This window comes from Balaenoptera acutorostrata, chromosome 20 (assembly GCF_949987535.1).
Source record: "Balaenoptera acutorostrata chromosome 20, mBalAcu1.1, whole genome shotgun sequence".
NCBI lineage: Eukaryota > Metazoa > Chordata > Mammalia > Artiodactyla > Balaenopteridae > Balaenoptera > Balaenoptera acutorostrata.
In genome coordinates, this window is record NC_080083.1 from 49,301,932 (window position 1) to 49,319,796 (window position 17,865).

The 17,865-nt window shown below is 52.6% G+C and overlaps 1 protein-coding gene across 3 annotated transcripts in view; it reads right to left on the reverse strand.

The window, feature by feature from the left end:
- Positions 1-2,689: 2,689 nt before the first annotated feature.
- ERN1 (endoplasmic reticulum to nucleus signaling 1) overlaps positions 2,690-17,865 on the reverse strand; it is a 98,122-nt gene continuing 82,946 nt past the window's right edge. For 2 of the 3 annotated variants that reach the window (XM_057536981.1, XM_057536982.1), the window contains exons 14-23: positions 17,528-17,798; positions 16,661-16,751; positions 16,204-16,393; positions 15,271-15,370; positions 14,839-15,038; positions 11,286-11,433; positions 10,099-10,226; positions 8,464-8,587; positions 7,958-8,025; positions 5,249-7,448 (exon numbers count right to left, since the gene is read on the reverse strand). In XM_057536981.1, coding sequence (XP_057392964.1) covers positions 7,239-7,448; positions 7,958-8,025; positions 8,464-8,587; positions 10,099-10,226; positions 11,286-11,433; positions 14,839-15,038; positions 15,271-15,370; positions 16,204-16,393; positions 16,661-16,751; positions 17,528-17,798 — 1,530 coding nt within the window. In that variant the 3' untranslated portion in view covers positions 5,249-7,238. Of the gene's footprint in view, positions 3,737-5,248; positions 7,449-7,957; positions 8,026-8,463; positions 8,588-10,098; positions 10,227-11,285; positions 11,434-14,838; positions 15,039-15,270; positions 15,371-16,203; positions 16,394-16,660; positions 16,752-17,527; positions 17,799-17,865 lie in introns of those variants that run through there. The other variant, XR_009006441.1, reaches the window with a different exon arrangement.

The window sequence follows — 17,865 nt, forward strand, 5'->3', positions numbered from 1 at the left end:
GCTCAAGCTGTTAGGCAGCCCTCCTTCCTGGAGCTGGGATCTGCTGTCGGGGACCCTCCTCCCCCTCTTCCAGCTCAGACCCTCTGGAGCAAGACGGCAAAGCCTGCTTCTCATCACACAACAGACATCCGAGCGCCCACCAGCTGCCCCCACGTCTCTCTAGGCCAAACTCCTGTGTCTTCAAATGTCTGTGACGGGACTTCCCTGTCGGTCCAGAGGTTAAGACTTCGCCTTCCAATGCAGGGGGTGCGGGTTCGATCTCTGGTAGGGGAACTAAGATCCCACGTGCCTCAGGGCCAAAAAAAGAAAACATTAAAAAAAAAAAAACAAAAAACCCAGAAGCAATACTCTAACAAATTCAATAAAGACTTTAAAAATGGTCCACATCAAAAAAATCTTAAAAAAAAAAAAAAATGTCCCCAACAGTTTCCAGGCCCCTCATGGCCCTGCCCTCCACCTCCAGCCCCATCATCAATGTCAAGGTCTGATGGATTTCCCATCACCTTTGTTTGGGCTCAGCATTCCGGTTTCCCGATATCTTCTGGACTCCTAATTGGGTCATGTATCATCTTGGTGATTAGTTACTCTTTCTAGCTTTGCGTTGCCTGCTAGCAAACTTGCTGAGCGTATTTCTGTGGCTTCATCCAAATCACTGAGGCAGGCTGGGCAGGGGAAGGTGGATTTGGAGAGGCTCAGGGAGGAGGGGGCAGGGAAGAGTATTTACTGGGCTCACCTGCCAGCCCTCTCAGAGGCCAAGTTTATTTACACAGTTGCTCTCTTGCCTGCCCTGCCCCTCCTGTTTCAGGAAACTTTCCCTGGGAACCCCAGGGGCTGCCATGGTCTCACCAGCCCTGCTCCTCTGCCCACAGTTCACTGGCCCAGACACGGGCTCATGACCTGGTTTTTGGCCTCGGCAAAGGGTCTAGGCAGTCTCTCACCAAAGTGAAGGATGTTAAATGTTCTTTGTTTTGATGATATTAAGCCGCATGAGCCGATTGTAAATTTTGGAGACTAATCCCTTGTCGGTCGCATCATTTGTGAATATTTTCTCCCATTCTGTGGGTTGTCTTTTCGTTTTGTTTATGGTTTCCTTTGCTGTGCAAAAGCTTTTCAGTTTCATTAGGTCCCATTTGTTTATTTTTGTTTTTATTTCCATTACTCTGGGAGATGGACTGAAAAAGATACTGCTGTGATTTATGTCAGAGAGTGTTCTGCCTATGTTTTCCTCTATGAGTTTTACAGTATCTGGCCTTACATTTAGGTCTTTAATCCATTTTGAGCTTGTTTTTGTGTATGGTGTTAAAGAATGTTCTAATTTCATTTAAATGTTCTTGATCTTGGGGAAATACTGGTCTGCAGGGAGAGAGGAATGAGGCCCACCAGCCACTGGGGCACAGACGCCCCAGTGCAGTGCCCAGCCCCGCGGGAAGGGCAAGCAGCCTGGGCTGTGATGTTGGCTGTTACGGTCTCGTGAAGCTAAGGCATGGGTCTAGCACACATCATGAGAGAGATGGGACAAACATAGAAAGATAGTACAAATAGGTGCATTCACTGATGGAATACAGTTGGGTATATCTGCACGTAAATTTAATAACAAAAACACTCAGAAAAAAAATCCTCTTCCCAGCCCTACACTGACTCAGCATGAAAGCGACACACCCTACCTCAGTGCCCTGAGACTGTGGCCCTGGCCTGACCACCTGCTGGCCTCCCTCCTGAGGGCCCGCACCTCTCCCTGTTCTCAGGGGCAGCTGAGGGTGCTACTAGCCAGTCCAGGACACGATCCCAGCCCTGGCTTAATAGCTCTGCGGGGAACCCAAGAGCTGTCTCTGCTGCCATCAAGCAACAGGAAGCAGCCAGCAGGTGCCAACAGGGTCCTGAAGCCCCGCGTGCGCCCTTGGTTTTGGCTGCATCCAAGGACCAGCGCTTCGGACAGAGGGTGTGTCCATGGCTCTCAGGCGCACTCCTGGTGCCCACTGGGTGGGGGTGGGGAGTGGGGAGTGGGGGGATGGGATGCTGGCTGGCAGAGCACAGGGAACCAGCCTCCACGCAGAGCCCCTGCTACGCCGTCCTGCGGCCGGTGGGCCCTCGGGGTCCTCCTGTGAGCAGCCCCTTCCTGGCGGTGCAAGAGAAAGCAGAGCCTCCTCTGATTTCACCAGAGTGGATGGGGTAAGAGAAGGTGACAGCATGTTGGCAGGACCCTAAAATCCAGCAGACTGGCTGCTGAGCTCATTCCTTGGCGTCTGGGCGGATGTCTTATGTGCTTCTGACACGCACAGGTCGTGGCTTTCCCGTAGCTGTGTTGGCTGAGTTACCTCCCTGGTGTTTTTCCCCTTGCGGATTTCCTGGTCCTATAACCTATTCACACCTGCCCCAAACCCTGCCTCATCAGGAGGCATGTCTGTCCCAACATGGCCACCTTCCTGGAATTCAGCCCAAATCAATACTTCGGGGGACTTCCTGCAGTGTTTCAAGGAAGCTTTGCCCACAGAAACGAAGGAGGACTCTCCAGCCCCCGGACCCTGCCATGAACACCAGCAAGTAAACAAATACAACCCTCCCATCCATCCTCCCACCCGCTAAGCCCATTGCTCCCGCTTCACCAGCCAGACTCCTACCCAGGAAGACAGCCAAGAACGACACCCTGGTCTGAGAGTGGTGGTCAAGTCTTTAAGAAGATGGAGCTGGCTTCCAAATCTAAAACTACTTTTATTTGTGGTTGGCTCAACATAAGGTGCCATTATCAATCCGCAGAATTATAAAACTGTACAGGAGGTACAAAAATAGGCCGTTTAACTTAGATACCCTCACATCATCAAGCTTTAAAAATACACATAAAAATTGTACAATCTGGCAGTTTATAAAATATTAAGCTAAAAAGAGGATTTTAGGTTCCACAGAGGATTGTATCACACAATTAACACAGACCCATCAAACAATTAACTGTCCACAGAGAAGACACAATGGCACAGAATTCAAAAAAAAAAAAAAATCACTTAAAAATTAACATTTTTACCCCAACCAAATTATTTATCCTTTAATGACAAAACTACTATAAGGCGTCCATCCTGTGGAAGGATACAGTATAACTTTTCCTTTTCCAGTTTTAAAATGGTCAGGGGTGTTGTCCAAAGCAAATCTGATGTGCTTTAAGCAAGTGCAATTGTCACTGGATACACTTCAGAGTAAAAATTAAATAAATATAAATAGGTTAAATAAATAGGTCATTGCAAAAAAGAACACTACATAAGGTTTGCATCTGCGAATGCTGCAGAGTTGACTGGTAATGCTTTCTAGGTAAAGCGGGGACTCCCCCGTCACAGCTTCTGGGACACTGAAAAGGAATACTGTACCCGCCACACACTCAAGAGCACAGGGTGAGGCGAGTGGGGTGGGGACTTTGGCTGGAAGTGTTGGTTAAGGCTGCTCTAGGGGGTAGGCTCGTCGCAGATGCTGTCTTTGTGGTTTTCCAATGAATACAGAGAGGATTTAAGTGCCGATAAAAAAAATCGGGACCTGTTACTCGTGGAAATCACTGTTTCATAAAGAAAACCAAGTACAGGAAGAGTAGACACTTTGGTTTAAAGGATAACGGGTCCAACACTGGAAGGCGGAATTCTGGCTCATCTGTACAGGACACCTGGCGACTTTCTTCCAGGCAAGGCCAACGCGCCAGACCACAGTCAACTGAAACAACTACTCCAGGATGGTGAAGGGTGGCCAAGGAAAAGAAACACTGGAAAATACGAGGAAGAGGGATTTCAGAAGCTAAATGAGCAGAGAGAAAGCTAAAGAGAATTTAAAGAGGCTCCTTACGGGTGTGCTGTGCTCTGTCTTCCCGCACAGAAGGCTGTGAAAACGGAACCAGCCCACCTTCCTGGAGGACTTCAAGGCTGAGGATCCGATGAACAGAGATGCACAGTGAGAACAGCCCTGGGAAATCCAAGCCTGGCCACAGTCCAACTTCAGAGAAGAAAGTGGCCAAGAGGACAAAGCCCTGCAACCCAAAGGCCCCCCACACCTTCGAGGTCAGATCAACCACCAGTTCATCTCTTTCACTGCGGTGATAAATGAATTGCGTTCACACAAAACCTCCCCCAAAGGATCAGGGCGAGCTCTGATAAGGACCTTTCTTCTCCAGTTGGTGGGAAGGAAACACTTTGCTGGACCCGCTAACCTGTGGCTCTTCCACTGAAATACATGTAATGGGGCGGAATAATGTCTCCCTGGGAAGAGCCTATGACGGCTCTTGCACTGAGTGAGGGGGAGGTGGGAGGGGACCTTTGCATCTGGGATTTTATACATCAGCCACCAGGTGGTTTAGCGACTTATCATGTAACACCAATGATTCCCAAGAGTGCAGACGCTCTGGTGCCCAGTGACAGGTGGAGCTCTCTAAAAATTGAAGTTAAAAGGACTCAGTAAGCAACATGAGAATTCTGGCAGGTGTGCCAAAGACAGATTCAATACCAGGGTCAACACAAGATTTAAATAGATTATGGTGTCCTTGGGATCCCTAACAGACGCGAATAAATTCTGTCTTAAAGATGAAGATGGTGTACTTGTAAAAAGTCAAACAGCCTTCCAAGAATCATACTAAAGATCAAACAGCTCAGCAGTGACAGGACACGTGGCAGGCTGCAGAACCCTCTTTTCGAGAAAGAAAGACACCTTCCCGCTGCGCTGAGCACAACAGGAAACCAGAATTCTAGAGACCAGGATGGGATAAACCAGATGGTGCCCACAAGAGACCTTTTCAAGCCACCTGGTGACTGGGTTCCCAAAGGTGACGGAGAGAAGGTGGACAGAAGGCAATCTGACCCTGGATCTGATGGGTGAAAACCCCAAATGCACGCCCTTCTCCACGCCCGCATCTTCCTCGCAGCACTGATATTTACTCACTGCCGTCTCTCTATCACTGGCTCGTATGAAAGCCGAGGTTTTGCCTATTTTGTTCACCTGTGTCCCTAGCGTGCGATATCCTGCCCAGCTCATATAGTAAGTGCTCAAATAAAATGCACTGAATAAATGAGTTTGAGAAAGTTGGGTGGTTAAAAACTAGTATTGCAAGCAGAAAAGGAATTTTTTAAAAAGCTGTCCTGGAGGCAAGCTGGGCCAAAACAGAGAGATGACATAAACCCTGGGCTGCTGAGAATGACCTGGCTACTCCCCAGAGAGAACATTCAGCAGCGACCACGAGGCAAGGCAGCTGCCTCGCCAACCCCCCCCCCACCCCCGCCGCCCACCACTGCCGCCAACACAGGAAGCTGACGGTCCTTTAAATCGCTCGTGGCACCTTCTCCACCTCGTACTGTCTCACCATCAGGCCCGGCGGCAAAGCGACCTGCAGAGCCGCCATAGGAGAACAGCGCGGGAGGGGGCTGGCCCAGGAGCATCAGAGCGGGGAGAAGAAAACCGTCCGGCTGTGAAAAACGGGCAGCGTGGTACAAGACACCACGATGCTGACCAAGGATGCCGGGGCTCCCAGGTCTAAATGAGGTAACTGATGAGGTTTAAAGATGTAGGATAATATTAAAGGAGAAAAGGAAAAAAAGTGACGTTAGGCATTAGGAAAGGAAGGGAACTGAACTCTCTGAAGGCAGAATGAGCGCTTTTGATGAGTGGCCCTCATTCAAATCCACCACCAGAAAACGTCTTACAAGGAGAAGAAACAGCGATTTCTCTGTCAGTTAGTAAAACTAGACAGTAACATTCTTCCTCCTGAGTGGAGTCTCTGGGTTCACTAGGACCGAACTGCAATGATCCATTCCCCTGGCTGGAGAAAGTACATGCAAAACGCTTCCTTACATGGTACCCTGATTGCATTTAACCTCTAAGGCTCTCGGTAGAGAAAAAAGACAGAGGAATTTTTGACTAAAACTAAAGTTAAAAATTATATTAATTTTAGGGGGAAAAAACCCCACGGTATTGACATAATTTAGAGAATATTACTTTCATACATGTATACAGTGTTGCTATAACGCTTTACTCGTCAGCATTAGAGAATGTTCTACATATGAACGCTGTTTCTGGAGGGGATGGGACTTTGCGTACCTTACAAAATAGAAGATGTATTCTATATCTTGCATTACTTCCTCACAAGCTTCAAGTTAAGTTTAGCTCACGCTAATGTAGCCTTCTACAGTATGATCAAAATATAAAGTTATTAAAATCTGCCAAGAGAAACATAAAAGCCTGCCCACAAAGTGTGTGGTGACCCTGGCCTTGGCCCTCTAACCCCTGGCCCGTCCTGCCGGCCCCAGGGACAGAGCAGCCTCATTGCCTACCTGCTGGCCAGGGCTCTCCCCGGGGGGCCGTGAGTGTCCCACCTGGCCTGCTCCCCTCTGGTCCCAAAGGCCTGTGCCTGCCTGGGTCGGAGCTGCTTTCCTTCAAGGCCAGGGGACTTATCACCTCTTGCCCCCAAATGCTCCTAAACATCCCCAAGCGCCCCAGGGCACGACTCCACCAAAGACCACCATTCAGGCCACCCGTGCCCTGGGCCACAGCTGTCTCAGAATGCAGCAGCCTCTTTGTTTCTGAGAGACCCGCAGACACAGACTCACCTTCCAGAGTTCCAGGCTGGCCTCTCCCCACACCGCGTCCCCACCCTCAAGGCTCTCGCCACCCCCGAGGAAACACTGGTTACAGTGACCTGGGAACCTGTGGGCGCGTCTGTGATCAGTGAGGCATCTCCGATCCCTGGGGGTGACGCCCTCTGAAGGTCCTCCTCCTCCTGGGCACCCTCTCCTCCGGAGCCCTGCTTCTAGCAGAGGCTGCACTTAGTGCACCTCGGCCCGGCTGGTCCAAGAGAGAGATGCTCCCGGGCCCAGCACGTAGGCACCGCTGAGGGTTCCCTCAGCTCTCTTCCTTAAAGGCCCACAGACTGGCATCTCACAGGAAGTTTTAAAAGAAATGCGAGTCTGAAGCGAGTTCATCCAGGAGAAGGCAGAGGGTGTTCCTCTCTGCCTCTGGGAATGGCCCTCCTTCGCAGCCGTCCCCCGATGGTCAAGCTTTCACGGCCAATGTCTTCCCAGCTCCCTCGTGGGTCGGGGCGGGGGGCGGGGTCACGTCGCCCACTTCCCGGGGTCAGCATCCTCCCCTGCTGGCTGCAGAGCAGGCAGCTCGAGGCACTTGGCTTTGGAGCCTGGTCTCCCTGCTCGGCAGGAGACGCCAGGCTGTGGCTTGTAGAGATCCGGCCCTCGGTCCCAGCGGGGCCACCGGCACGGAGGCTGCCTGGCTCAGAGGGCGTCTGGAGTCACTGGGGGCCGGGGCTCGGGGGGCTCGTGGTAGTAGGGCTGGAAGGGCCTCTCGTGGCGGCACAGCTCCATGGCCCGGTAGGTGTGGGAGAGGAGGTGGGGGAAGCGCGAGGTGAAGTAGCGCACGAAGCCGTCGGGGAGGGGGCCCAGCGTCTCCCGCACCTCCTCGGGCAGTTCCCGGTAGTGGTGCTTCTGTAGACGGGACGGGGGGGGACACAGACCCACGGTCAGCAGAGAGGAGCCCGCGGGACCCGGGCAAGACCCTCGCTCAAGGAAGACCGACCGTTAGGCGGGGTAAAGGAACCACCCTTCCGCTCCTGGTGCCGCTTCCCCACCCTTGGGGGAGGCCTCGGAGCCCAGCCGGCGCGGGGAGGACGGGGCCAGCCCCGGGCGGGAAGGGCCCAGTCAGAAGGAGTTTATCGGTGCAGATCCAGGCACCAAACAAGTCAGCAAAGGATGTAGCACCCGGGAGCCCGCTTCTAGCAGAGGCTGCACTGTGACCTGTGTCCCCACCTCACCCTCCCTGGAGAGAAAGTTCATGCAGGGGAAGAAGCAGCCTCTAGTGTTTCCTGTGCAGCCAAGGCCTCCCAGCCTCTGTGAGGTCCTCATCCAGGGGGGCTGGAGGACCCCCAGAGAAGGGATATGAGCAGGGGGGCTGCGCCGCGGCCCCGCCCGGCCCCCCGTGTGCTCATAGCCCTCACCTTATTTCTCATGGCCCGGAGGAGATCTCGGACAGAGCCGCCTTTATAGGTTCTGAATTTACGCAGATCTAGGCAAAAAACAAGGAAGGCAATGTAACAGACAAACAGATTTCGAAAGAAAACAATTCCTGGGGCTCCTGGGGATCAAGCAATCAGACCAAATCATGACCTAACTCCATTCTTGTCGCTGACAGGAGCGTTTCCCCAGACTGAACCCCAGGGCGGCAGTGTTAGTCTGAATTCCACCTCCCTTTCTCACCTGCGATCAGAAATGACCGCCGAGAGCATGACACCTGTCACTAACCTGTCACTCTGAGAGACAACTGGGACACACGTCAGAGCAACGGCGCGACCTGTATCCAAACCACAGGAAGCCTCAATCCCAGAAGCGGTGTTTGGAGCCCCAAACGGCCTGGAGTTGCCGTTTCCAAGTCTGCTTCTCAGAAACAGCTGCTGCTTCTGAACCGCTTCCACCAACACTGACCCCAGGGGCGCCGCGAGGTCACCTGTCTGCAGGGGGACTGTGATATTCTCCCTCCAGTCCATCTTCACCACAGCCCGCCCGCCGCGCTCCAGCTGCTTCACGATCGGGCCGTCTAGGGACTCCTTCTCTATCCGGTCACTCACGTCCTGGGAGGGAGACAGGGCAACAGGGAAAAGTCAGTGCGCAGAGGCTCTGAGAGCCAGAGGACGGACACTCTGAGTGCCGGGACGGCCACCCCTGCCCGAGCCTCAGCCCAGAGCCGGGCAGCAAGCGTCCTGCCTTCTCCTCTGTCCATCACCTCTTCCCCGGGAGCAGCCCCGTCTGCCACTCGCTGAGGAGAGGCCCACACGGACTATCTCCACCTCAGACCCGCGGTGCCTCGCCCATGTTTCACACGTACATGCCACACAGGGCCACGTGTGCAATCCGAATTCATCAATGAACCAAAAAAAAAAAAGGTCCATTTTGATTCGCATCCTGTGACTTTTGTGTACCCACTGGAACAGGACATGCTCAGAGCCATGACTGATGCAGGGTTGTCACTCCTCATTCAAACAATTAGGAAAGACAGATGAAGCCAAGACTTCTTTCAGAGGAGAAAAGCTGGTGACAAGAGTGTGGGCTCTGGAGGCCCCGGCCCTGGATCTAAATCCTGCGCGGGGTCCGAGGTATGCACCTGAGCACGGGCCTCTCTGAGCCCCCGCCAGTGAGACAGGTCCACCAAGCAGCCTCATGGGGCCCATAGTCTTTTCTTTCTTTGACGAAGATGAAGTCAGTCAGTCAGAAGATGACCGTCTAGCTTGCAGTTGCGGGAAGAAAGCCTTGTCGGGGGGACTGACGGTCAACTCGGGTACACGGTGGGGCACACGGTGCTGAGCTGCAAAGTCAGTACAGCTAGTGACGCGGACGGAAGCCGGGGGTGTTCGCAAGACACGTGGCTTAGAGATGCTGAGAGTTTACATCCTAACCCTGGGGGGGTGAAGGTCCCTTTGTGTGAGCTTCATTCCTGCTCTACATCTTGTCATCATCAAAGTGACCTGGCTAGGGACTTCCCTGGTGGTCCAGTGGCTAAGGCTCTGCGCTCCCAATGCAGGAGGCCCGGCTTCGATCCCTGGTCGGGGAACTAGATCCCACATGCATGCCACAACTAAGAGTTCACATGCCGCAACTAAAGAACCCACATGCTGAGACTAGGGAACCTGCGTGCCACAACTAAGACCTGGTGCAGCCAAATAAATAAATAAATAAATAAATAAAAAGGACATTAATCAAAAAATGTTAATAACGTTTTAAAAAAAAAACACACAACAAAGTGACCTGGCTAGTCTGAAGGTCCCTGGAAGACACCTGACCTCAGACGTAATGTTATCGCACACTTAGAGTACAGTATAGTGTAAACATGAACTCTTATATGTACTGGGAACCCAAAAAGTTCATGTGACTCACTTTATTGCGATATTTGCTTTATCAGGGTGGTCTGGAGCCAAACCCGGTCTGCCCGTATGGAGAAAATATATTAAAATGTCAACTGTGGTTATCTCTCGGTTATGGAATTATGGGGTCATTTGTTTTATTCTTTGGCCTTTGCTGTAGTTTCTGGGAAAAAAACTGGAAAGGTTACATGAAGATTTTTGATAAAGAAAACAAATGTCTCCACCTGGAAGAACTGGAGCTGCTTTTCTAGGCTCCAGAAGAACGGGTGTTTCAGCACGTGCTTCGCTGACGGGCGCTTCTGAGGATCCATTGCAATCATCTTCTCTATTAACTCCCGGGCAATAACGTCTTCTACAAAGGAGGAAAATAAACAGGCGACTCGTTATTACCAGCCTAAAGCCACAAGCAGATACCCAAAACCCTGACAGCCTGCATGCCCTGTGACTCAAGGTTCTACGGACAGGAACTCAATCCAATAACATAAGAGCTTGCACGAGACTTCAGCTAAGGAGAGCCCTCCCCGCGCGGTGAGTGAAAAAGAGTGATTGGAAATAGTCGATATCAGAGGCTCGGGTGACACCATTGTGCTTCCACGTGCTGGGCTGTGGGCCACCACGATGACGTGCTGGCTGAACGCGGACGGACGCAGAGGGAGTCAAGATGAAGTTCAAAAACGAGCATGCTGCAAGATACTATGCACTATTTAACCCCATTTTTATAAAAATATGCATACACGTCTAGATGGATGATCAGAATAATATATACAAAGGTATGAGCAGCCGTCATTCATCACTGTATAATGGGATTCTGGGCCTTTATGCTCATCTGTTTTGTCTCCAGGGAATAAGGAAAATTAATCCATGAGCAAAACAGTAAGATAGTTTAAATTTTTTCAAAAGGCAACAGTGGGGTGTCACGGGCCAGTTATAATGCGGGAAACCCTGAAGTCAGGCAGAAAGACTTGTCACCTGCGTGCCTGGAGAGCGAGGACCCGGCCCATCTGTCCTCAGCCCAGGCCGCACGCGCTGACCACTGGCCCACACGCGAGAGCCCAGTGTATGCAGCATGGCCTTTCCGTCTCCCCAGACGTCAGGGCAGGAAGGGACCTCAGATTATTTAACCCTCACGAGTCACAAGCTGGAAAACAGAGGTCCCCCAAGGGGGGCCTTACCCAGGTCACACAGGTCATCGTGTGACCTGAAGGAACCTGGGAGCTGCTTGGCTTTAGAAGGTGGCGCTTCGAGGACACCCTATCCAGCCCTCCACCGGCTCTGGACCCACTCGTCAGTTCACTGAGGCCCACAGGGCGAGCAGCTGGAAAGAAGGGCCTCTGGGGAGTCAGAGCCGGTCCCACCCCTGCCCGCCCGCAGGGGCCGCTCCCGAAGGCCCCCAGCCCTGCGGCCCGCTCACCGTGCTTCTCGGGGTGCAGGCAGTCCAGGCTGCAGGCGCCCAGGAGGATGTTGGCCTGCCGCTGCAGGGACTTGCCGAAAGGGTGGCTGCCCTCAGAGATCACGTAGTAGAAGACGCAGCCCGCAGAGAAGATGTCCACAGTGCAGGTCTGGAAAGAAACGCGGGCCATCACAGGCCTTCAGGGGAGAATTCTCATCCTAACTCAGCAGCAGAGGAAGGGGGTGTTGCTGCTGATTCTTCCACCTAGAAGGTGCCTTGGGAGAACCGGCTGACGGTTCTGATGGCCTCAGAGCAGTGCTGGGCGCCCTGCAGGTGCCACACGAGCGCTGGAGGTCCCAGTGGGGAACTGGGCTCTGGAGCCAGTGCCTGGGATGCCCGCTGGCTCTGCTACTGGCCCTCGGAAGCCCCTTGGTCACCCTGTGCCTCAGCATCCGTGACCATGAAATGAGGATGACCCCGTGGGGCTGTTGTGAAGATTAGGTGCACACATTAAGCGTGAAAACGGTGGCTCAAACCAGTGTTCGGCCCACAGGACGCTCTCTCCTTGCTGCTAGCTATTCTTCACCCAACCGGCACGGAACTCCTCGTGGGCAGGGATTTCTGTGCGTTCGCTTCCCTGTTGTACCCCCAGGGACTTGCAAGGCGCCCACATATGACAGGTCTTAACACTGGGTTAATAAACGAAATAAAAACAGTTTTTGGTGGGAATACCCTGGTGGGCCAGTGGTTAGGACTCTGCACTTTCACTGCCGAGGGCGCGGGTTTGATCCCTGGTCAGGGAACTAAGATCCCGCAAGCCACGTGGCATGGCCAAAAAATAAAAGTTTTTGGTTCAAAAACAGTCCCAGAAAAAGATGATTTAACAAGTTTCCAGTGAGCTCACTTTGATGTTATCTAATAACACATCTCACTTATCCCGTGAAACCATTGCATGCCTACAGATGAAATGTGCGTGTATGATGTCTAGCTTGTCTGCATGGGGTGTAACACTGGGGTGGCTCCCGAGCACGGCTTGGGTCCCTCACGTCAGGCCCCACCACTCGGATTCTCCACCAGACAACATGAGGCTCTAGCGAGAGAAAGCCAGGAGCTCGTCACCTTCCTCACTGGAGAAAACCCACCCTTCACAAGAGCCCTGTGAAGTGAGCAGAGCAAATGTCACCATCCCCAGATGAAGACACGGACAGAAAGGCTCAACGACAAGCCCAGGGTCACTGCTGGATAGCGACAAACCAGGACAAGATGCAGGTCTTATTCCCGAGCCCAGTCATCTTTGTTCTACTTCACCAGAATGTTCCTTAGGTGGGTGACAGATTCAGGACAGGAGGAACAAGTCCACCACCACTGAAGCGCTCACCTGGTGGCCACTTCTCACCTACTGACTGTGTCGTTAATGCTCCGCGTTTTCCGTTTTCCGCAGCCCGTGCTGCCTGACTCCCCATCACCCTCACCACTCACGCTGCCCCCTGGGGGCTTGCGTCCCGCATGCTGGGCCCCTCTGCCCCCAACTCTATGGGCTCATCTCTAGGCTCAGTTATGTTCTTCCCCAAACTCATTTCTGCCACTTGTCCTTGCAGTTTAAATACTCCGTAAGCTGATAAAATACACGGGCCGCCAAGTTTGAGGTAAGCTGAATCTTTGGAAAGACTCAATGAGAGGGAGTTGCTACAAAAACTGCTGCGGAATTAGATGTGGGAGACTCAACTGTAAGCGACGGGACATAAATAGCTGAAAGCTAGGATTCTGCTTTCAAATCGCTTAGGAGGGGTCTGAAATGTCTGAGTCTCGATCTAGAAGTCACAGAAGGCATGTGAGTGTGCTTCATGCAAGAGAGGAAACGAACAACTCCATTCAGTTGGACCCAAGTCAAAAAAAAAAGATCTTGTCTTACATCAAAGACTTCCTTTAAGAGTCACATTACTTACTTTAAGTTAAAATAAAATGTTTAAGGTGTGTATGTATTTCCTTATGATTCTTCATCGTAACTGACCTTTTTGAATAACTGACCAGCTGTGGTCCCCAGTGAGTAGGATAAGAGGCTCCACTGAATCTAATCTATTTTAGGATGGCGGATCCCATCCAGGTCTGATCGGGGAGCGCCAGATAATCCTCCAGTGTCTTGCTGGGCTAGAAAGCAAGGTGCTCAAACACGACTGGGTTCTCAGCAAAAGGATGCAGAAGCCAGCGTGAAGGGGCTCCTGTTGGCCAAACAGGAACAATTTGAGTATCAAAAGGAATAGGAACAAAACCAAAACAAACAAAAATAAATAAGGACTATAATGGATTATACTGCTCTTTTTTTTAAATCCATGAGTCCAGAGAGAGAGAGAGAGAAAAGGAATAAAAATAAAGTTCTTCCTTACAGAAAAATGTCAGCTAATAAATGTAGAATTTCTACTGAATGAAGTGATTCAGGCAAGGATCACCAATGGATGCTGAACCATCAGGTGAGTGACTGTTGGTAATGGGATATTCACACTCTGCCAGAGTATCGCCGCACACAGTCCTAACAAAGGGGAGATGCCAGTGTCACCACCTGCACCAGCTGCTTCAACTCGGCATCACCATTAGGGATGCAGTGATGGTACAACCCGACTGGGACTGTTCTTACCAAAAACACTTAACTTGAATCTAGTCAAGCCCTTAGACCTATGTCTAGTTCACAGGAATACAAGGAACAGGCAAGTTAAATACCACCAAGAGGAAATGAGTGAGCGAATCCCGAGTGAGGCATTCTACAGAGAAGTGCCCCGACTCTGCAAAGAGCCACTGTCGTGGGACAAGAAAGCTGGGAGAACTGTTTTGATGAAAGGAGACAGAATCAAGTGCAATGTAATAAACACACCTAATTGGGTCCTGGTTTACAGAAACCAGCTCTATAAGAGACATTTGGTGAACAACTGGGGAAACTTGAATATGGATTGAATACTAGGTATCAGTGGAAACAGTATTAATGGCTGAGGTGTGAGCACGGGGAGGTGGTTAGGAGGTAGAATGGACCTGTCCTTGGGAGACATGTGCTGAAGTATTTAAGGTAAAGGGCTGGGAGGCCTGCCACTCATATTCGAATGGTTGCAGGAACAGACAGAAAGCGAAAAATATGGACGAATGTTGAATCTAGGTAGAGGAACAGAGGTATTCACTGCTCTCGATTTTCTGTATGTCTAAAAATTCTCAAAACAGAAAGCTGGAAAAACAAAAACAAATTAAAAAAAGAACGAAAACTGGAAGTTTGCTCACCTTACGCAAGTCCTGATTTTCCAGTTGCCCAAAATAGGGGGGGAAAGTATTGGAAGAGTAGGGGGGTAAAGTATTGGAAGAGTAGGGGGGGAAAAAAACAGACAACTGCCTACATTCACCCCTTTCATTCCTCTGGACAGGAGACAGTGTTAGAGTGCCAGCAGAGTGCTGCCGGGGGAGAAGCTCTTCGCTACAGAAACGTCCCCCTGCGGCAGTGAGCGCTCCAGCCCGCCCCCCTGGGCCTGGAGGCTCCGACTCCCCAAGGAACAAGAGGCTGCTTCCGCAGTTTTCACAGGGCCACGCCTACACTCACGGGGTTCTCCTTGCAGTCTTCGCTCAGCATCTCCGGGGCGATCCAGCCTTCTGTGCCGGGCACCCCTGAGCGGCGGCTGAAGCTGTGCCTGCCCACTGCCAGCTTCTTACAGAGGCCGAAGTCGGAGATCATGGCCTTGATCCTGCCGTGTGCGCTGGGCATGGAGAGCAGGATGTTGTGTGGCTTCAGGTCTCTGTGAACTAACACAGAACTCCAGGTTAGTCCCACGCTTGGGCTCCTTCCGCGATGGGGACGCACCCTCCTCAGATTCTCAGCAGACCCGCTGCTGCCTGTAAAGGTTCTGGCTCTCACATGTGTTATGTCCTCTCTTTCTTCAACAACAGGGACCCCGTGAGGCAGCAAAGAGCTTCGACAGAGGCAAGGCCCACCTGAGCAAGCTGTCACCCCGCCTGGTAAGGGGAGGCTTCTCACCGATGTTGAGGGAGTGCAGGTGGGCCAGGCCTGAGGTGGTCTGCTGCAGCAAGGTGATGGGCTCCAGGCCGAGGTGGGCAAAGTCCTTCTGTTCAACGTACTGCAAGAGACATGAAGGCTGGGTCACGGCACAGGGCCCTCAGGACCTGGCTCCTCAGCATACTTTCTCTCTCTCTTTTTTCAAGTGATTCAATTTTGTTTAGAAAAATTCGGCCTGAAGGTTTTTGCTTCAATTAACATTCGGTATTGGGTCAGCTCGTTTTCTTTGATCATATCTTAACAAAGAAATGGGAAGTTTTACTGACAATATTCTCCGTTCAAATCCGTATTTTCCAGCAGACTTTCTTTTCCCCTGAAAGACTGACTTAAACAAGCAAACAAACAAAGCTCCAGCTTACTAGTTTATAACGAGATAATGAGAGGGTAAGAAACCCAAGTTCACTGCCTCATACAGGTAAGCCTGCAATGAAGCCAAATGATACTGAAATAGTCGCACAGCCTGGAAACTGAGCAAAAGGGGTTCAATGGATGATCTTAATAACACAAGTCATCAACTAGCATCCTCCTAGCCCACACCAGCCCTGACCGGCGATGGGAGGAAGGACCGACCAGGTTTCCTGGAGGCCAAGAGGGAGAGAGGTACCCACTGCAACCACAGACTGCCCCAGGCAGCCGAGGGGACCACACAACTAAATCTGGGGAGAGGAAAGTGCTCTACATTTCCACTGTTGGTGGTTAAAATGGGTACATACCCTTGTCAGCATGCATCAAACCGTACATTTAAAACGAATACGTTGTATTGTAACCCCAATAAAGTTACTAAAAAGAAATTTAAAAAATAAACTGGCAGTCCCTAAAACTGCGCCCGAGCTGCCAGGAGAAGGGAGCCGTCGGTGGCGCTGGCAGAGCCGTCGGTGACCTGGGGCCACCCACCTCCTGCAGGGTGGCCGCGCACAGCTCGATGGCGATGTACTGGAACTGCCGGTCCCTCTCGGTGCAGAAGTAACGGATCACGTTTGGGTGCTCGTCCGACTCTCGCAGCAGCTGGACCTCACGGTCTGCGAAACTAAAACACTCGGGGAGGATCCTCTTGACGGCCACGTCGCGGTTGTCAAACATGCCACTGCGGGACGAGGAGCGAGCGGGGTTGGCTGTGGAAACGCCAGGAGAACCCTGGGCCTGAGGGACTCCTTCCACCTGACGCAGCGGCTGCCTCGAAGGCCTCACAGCCCGGGGGGCCCTGACCAACCACCCAGCGGCCCCGCGGCCATCACTTCCCTCTGTGGGGAACTCTTCCATCTGGTCACTGCGATGACCCCACTGTGCCCCTGGAGCCGACGGGAGCTTGCACGTGAGGTGGTGAAGGCTCAGGGCTCTCCAGGCCACTCACCGGTACACAATTGTGCCCTCGGCTCCGTGGCCCAGGACGTCCTTCGGACAGAATGAGATTTTCCCAACCATCACCATGCTGGTTTCCTCATCTGGGACAGAACAGAAAAAAGGACAAACATAACCTAAACAGCCTTGAGGCTAGAGTGGCTACAAGCTTCCTGAGCTCAGACTGAGGGATGAGGATTCAGAGGTTTTACACCCCTGGGGCCCTGGCGAGCAGGAGCTGTTGGGCCCACTCCCCAGTCATACCCAGGGCTGCCTCCTCGCCCGCCCCTGCCCTCTGTCCCAGCTTTTATTTTCATTACTGTGAGGACAGAAGCCTGAAGACAGGGTTTCTCTACAGATCCACCCAAAGGTCTGCACCGGAAACATGCAGGTAGTGCCGGGGGACGCGTGCAACGGAGAGACCAGTAGCAGAGTGTCCAGCCTGAGACTCAGGACTCTGGGGTCTCCTGCACTGGTTCTGCATCAATCCCCTCAGAATACCGGCCCTGACCGCCGGCCTGAGCCCACCTTCCGGATGAAAGCAGATCAACAGCTGCACCTTTACACGTGGCCACTGGCCGGCCTCAGGGATGCTCTCGAACCAGAGGGCCAGTGCACCTCTGGTCAGCAGCGACTCTCAGCCCTTTGTGCAGCAAGATGGAGGGAGGGCCACGGTGGCCCCCTCTGCGGGGGAGAGGCCTCGGGATGGGGCAGAAGCCCAGCTCCCGGAGCGGGAGGTGGGGGGTGAGACCTCGGTGAACCCTTGGGAACAGCACTTCATAATCCCCTGGAGACCCCCAGGAAGGGCATGGGGCTTTACGGTCCTCGGGTCGTGCTCCAATGAAAGATAAGGCGGCACCAAAACGGCAACTCGCTTTACCCTCGTCATCCTGCTCCGGGAAGGGGCTGGTGGTGGCCTTGGAGGCGGAGCCGCTGGAGTGGAGGGAGTGGTTGGAGACTCTGGGGGACGTGCTGGGGCTGCTGGTGGCCGAGCTTTCCGAGTACTGGCCGCACGAGTCCAGGAGCTCGGCGTCCTGAGCCGCGACGTCTCCAGGTGGGTGGAAGGGCAGCTGCTGCTGCTGCAGGAGCTGGATCTTCTCCAGTTCCTTCTGAAACTGCTGGTGCTGGAGCTGCCGCTGCTGACGTCTGCTCTGGGAAGAGAAACCCACACCCGGGTCAGTGCAGCCGCGTGCCCAGCACGCAAGCGGGCGGGACGGG